The following is a 3,783-nucleotide window of genomic DNA, read 5'->3' on the forward strand; positions in this document are numbered from 1 at the left end:
CCCTAACTTTTTTTGCAGCTCAGCTGGTGGGAACTATCTTAGTACCTGTGAGTACACCCTGGGTGACACAGATGACACACTTCTTTAAACATGTGGAAGAAAGAAGAGCTTTAAACACACACTGTGAATATGTTTCACACAGCAGGTTCTTTAGCTGTGTACTGTTTGGCCACTGCTTAGATTTCATGTGTTGCTTTCTTGCCATGGATTAAGAGAAATTAAGCCTGCTGTCATATCAGCCAGGTGTCTGAGGGACCAGGTGGGAAAGGACAGAGGAAGGTGTGATTTTCACTGTCCATTTATTCCTTGTTGCTGGTGTTTGCTTGAACTGCAGTGCAATTAACCAAACAGCTGATGCTTATGCATCAGGGCACCTACAGTGTTTATAATGGTACTAAGTTATGGGCACCCATGGAATGAGGTGTTGCTCTAATTGTCACACTTTACTTCTGGCAGCCTTTAACTTCCCTTAGCTTAGTAGCTCCTATAATGGTTATGACTTCCAAATTAAGCCATCTGTAAACACTAAAACTTGCAAGCTCTTAACCAAATTCATAGCGGTCGTGTTTGGGAAGTTCTGCATCTTTTCATCTGCTGCCCGGAGAAGTGCTCAGTCAGTGTGTGCCCTGGTCCCTGCCTCCGGGAGCATCCTCTCCCCATGCTATTACAGTCAGTGTCTTCTCCACCCAGCCACCTTGGCGTTAGCTTTCTCAACGGCCTCAGTATCCCCCTGTTACACTCGGGCCTGAGCTTTTCTAAACATGTTTTGGCAAATGCTATAAAGAAGTCATTTGACAACACTTTCTTTTGAACCTGAAAGGCTAAAGCAGAAATGGCAGAGTAGCTTCACCTCTCTGTCAGGCTTATTCTACATATACTGTTATTGCATTGAAGTAATATTTTTCAATTATCAGTGAAATGAAGTTGGAAACCTTATTGGTTTCTTCTTCTCTTGTCGTGTACAGCAAACTCAGGATGACTTCAGCCCAGCCTAGTAAGCAACAGGCACAGAAGGCATTGAAGGCCTCGGCTGAGCTACCAATCAGTCAGGGCAGGCAGAGGTGTGCAGTGCCCATGGGGGGACTGATCTGGAGGAGGCAGCAGACGTGGGGCTCCTGCTCGGCTGCACATGGCTGGTGAAGGCTCTGACTGCAGAGCATTAATAAGCTACCAGTCATGGCTCTAAAATGAGTCACAAATGAGTTAAAGCCCTTCCAGTAGTGAGGCAACTCCCCTTGCAAGGCATGCATTTAACAATTCAAGCACAAAGGAGGGACTTGTACCTTAAAAGCAGGCTGTATTCTGTAATAGAAATTAAGAACTGGGCTCACTGGGTGCTGTTCAGCCTTACTCCCTGCAGGAGCCATGGAAGAGGTGACACAGGCTGCTCAGAGCAGTGTCACTGTGCAAATCCCCTCTCTGTAGCTGCCTGCAACCCTGGGCCATGCCCTAGGTGCACTGCAGCAATGATCAAGCTCCCCTGCCAGTCTCCAGTGTCAGCCAGCCTTGATCTAAACAGAGTCCCTGCCGCTCAGCTTGGCCTGTTGGTAAGCACTACATACAACTGATTATGCAAACAAAAGGTACAGCGTAATAACTGCTGGGCTGCTCACACCATAGCAGCAATGTTAAATGCCTCCAGGCTGCTCTTCAGGAGGGAGGACAAGCAGGGGCAGAACTGCCGAAGAGAGGGGGGAGAAACAAAACAGGGCATTGTCTCTTTGTTTTCTGCTGTTTTTAAAGGATTAGCTGGCTGATGTCACTGACATCCCTGGTTGGAGAGTGCTGGGATATATGTTAAGGACTTTAAGTGGCAAGAGTTTTGCTTGTTGTTCTCACCATGGAGTGGCTGGGTGAGCAGCTCAGCATGTGCTGGGAGACACGCTCGGGGGCTCAGCTCTGCAAAAGCAGAGCTCAGGCCAGTGGTGATAGCTGCCTGCTGAGGGCTAGCAAGGCAGAGGGAATCATTGAGATAGCCTGCTCGGAGACAGCTGAGGGCTTTGAAAATACATGAGGTGACCTTAATTTTGATTTGGTGTGTGCAGTAATGAGCAAGTGGTGTGATAAATGTGTAAAGCTGACAGAAGGCACTGGTGTCTGTAAAGAAATAGGATGTGCAAGGTCAGGAAAGGTGTGCAGGGTGAAGTGATGTCTCAGAGGCAGTGAGCACACCAGGCTGACTCATGAGCTGAACTGTGCAATAATCACAGGTAATTATTGCACACCAGCCAGGAGGATTTGCATACACATCATGCTGGACCACAGGGCCCATTTGGGCTATGGCATGCTCTGCTTACAGCTTGGAGCAGATACACAGAGAAATGAGAAGCCATGTCCAAACAGAGCAAATATTCTTGTTACTTCCTTATCCAGGTTCCAGATGCGACATTAGGCCAAGTCCTGAAGAGTGAGGAGACAGGGAGCTACTGTCTTCAGAGAAATGAAGGGCAGAGAAGTGCCTGTATCACCCCCTCAGACTATGTCTGTGCTACAGAAATGTGCTTCTGAATCAACAGTGAGGACTTACTTTATAAGCTAATGTATTTTTCACTGAAATGAAAACAGTGGAAAGCCTGAAAAGTAATGATGAGTTATAAGCCCAGAGTGGTTATCTGAATGCAGAGACGAGCAGAAATCAGACCTTGAAAGAGCACCCGATCTACAATTCTTGTGGTTGAAGGGCAGGTAAATAATCTTGTGCACTGGGTAAGGGGTCCTAGGGCCTCCCACCCGCCACTCTATGTACCCACATAATGCAGCTGCAAAAAAACCAGGAATGCAGATGGCTAGGGATCTTAGAGGTGCACTGTCAGTGCACCTCTTAACACTATTTCTCTTCCCCAGTTAGGTTTAAAGCTATGTCTGCTATAGAAAAAAGTGTCTGATACAGCTTTGGGGGTGACAGCCTTTTGTCAGTGTCTCACACAGATTGCTTAGAAACAGAAACTTAACCATGGGCAATAATTAGTACCTGTCTAGACTTAAATATGAATGTGCAATATATAAAGTATATATATATATATACACACACGTACAGCCACAACGTATTGTAGGCAAGTACATATAAGGCACTGTTTGTACGCCTAAGATTTCAGGCAGCAAAATACCATTTCAGCTGGAGTAATATGAAGTCATAGTCTTTGGGCTATAATATAGACATTTCTAAACTATTTTTAGCTCCATCTGGCTAATATAGCAGTGCTTGGGTAACAGTAATACTTTCCCTTCTCTTCTTGTGATGCTAATTTTATTCTGGTATCCAGAGTCTCTCTGGCAATAGCTCTGCCTCCTGTTCCATCTGTACTGATGGCCGTTGGAAAGTTAAAATACACTATGACTAATGTCAGAGCACCTGAGCACGTGCTCCTGTTTGAGTGAGAAAAAAGGAAGCTCCACTGAGTCACGGGTACTGTGGAGAGATAATCAGTGCTAAATTATTTACTTTTTAAGATCTCAAATCCATATTACAGGTAACTGGGATGAAGCCAGGCCTCCAAGAAAAAAAACTCCTCTCTCTCCCTGTGCACTGTGCGGGCGGCAGCTCTGCTGCCCCAACCCCGCGGTGGCTCCTCTCGCTCAGCCCGCAGCGCCGCTGCAGCCCCGGCACCGGGATTCAAACCTTCATGCAACACCAGAGAGAAAAGGTCGGTAGCAATACAAACATGTGGATCGCAGCGCAGCACCGCTCACCCTAAGGCTACCAGGAAAAGAGTTAACCAGCGCAGAAATTCCCACCGCACGGTGCGAGCGGATTTTCTGCGATCCCTGGTTAGCAGCCGTAAG

At 46.8% G+C, this 3,783-nt stretch overlaps 1 protein-coding gene across 1 annotated transcript in view; it reads left to right on the plus strand.

Annotated features, from left to right (window-relative positions):
• LOC104396871 overlaps nt 1-3,783 on the plus strand; it is a 32,319-nt gene that overhangs the window by 26,296 nt on the left and 2,240 nt on the right. Inside the window, exon 5 of the mRNA XM_010006770.1 lies at nt 3,471-3,644. Coding sequence (XP_010005072.1) covers nt 3,471-3,644 — 174 coding nt within the window. The remainder of the gene's footprint in view (nt 1-3,470; nt 3,645-3,783) is intronic.

The sequence above is a fragment of the Chaetura pelagica genome, unplaced genomic scaffold (genome assembly GCF_000747805.2).
Source record: "Chaetura pelagica isolate M959 unplaced genomic scaffold, ChaPel_1.0 scaffold69, whole genome shotgun sequence".
Lineage (NCBI taxonomy): Eukaryota > Metazoa > Chordata > Aves > Apodiformes > Apodidae > Chaetura > Chaetura pelagica.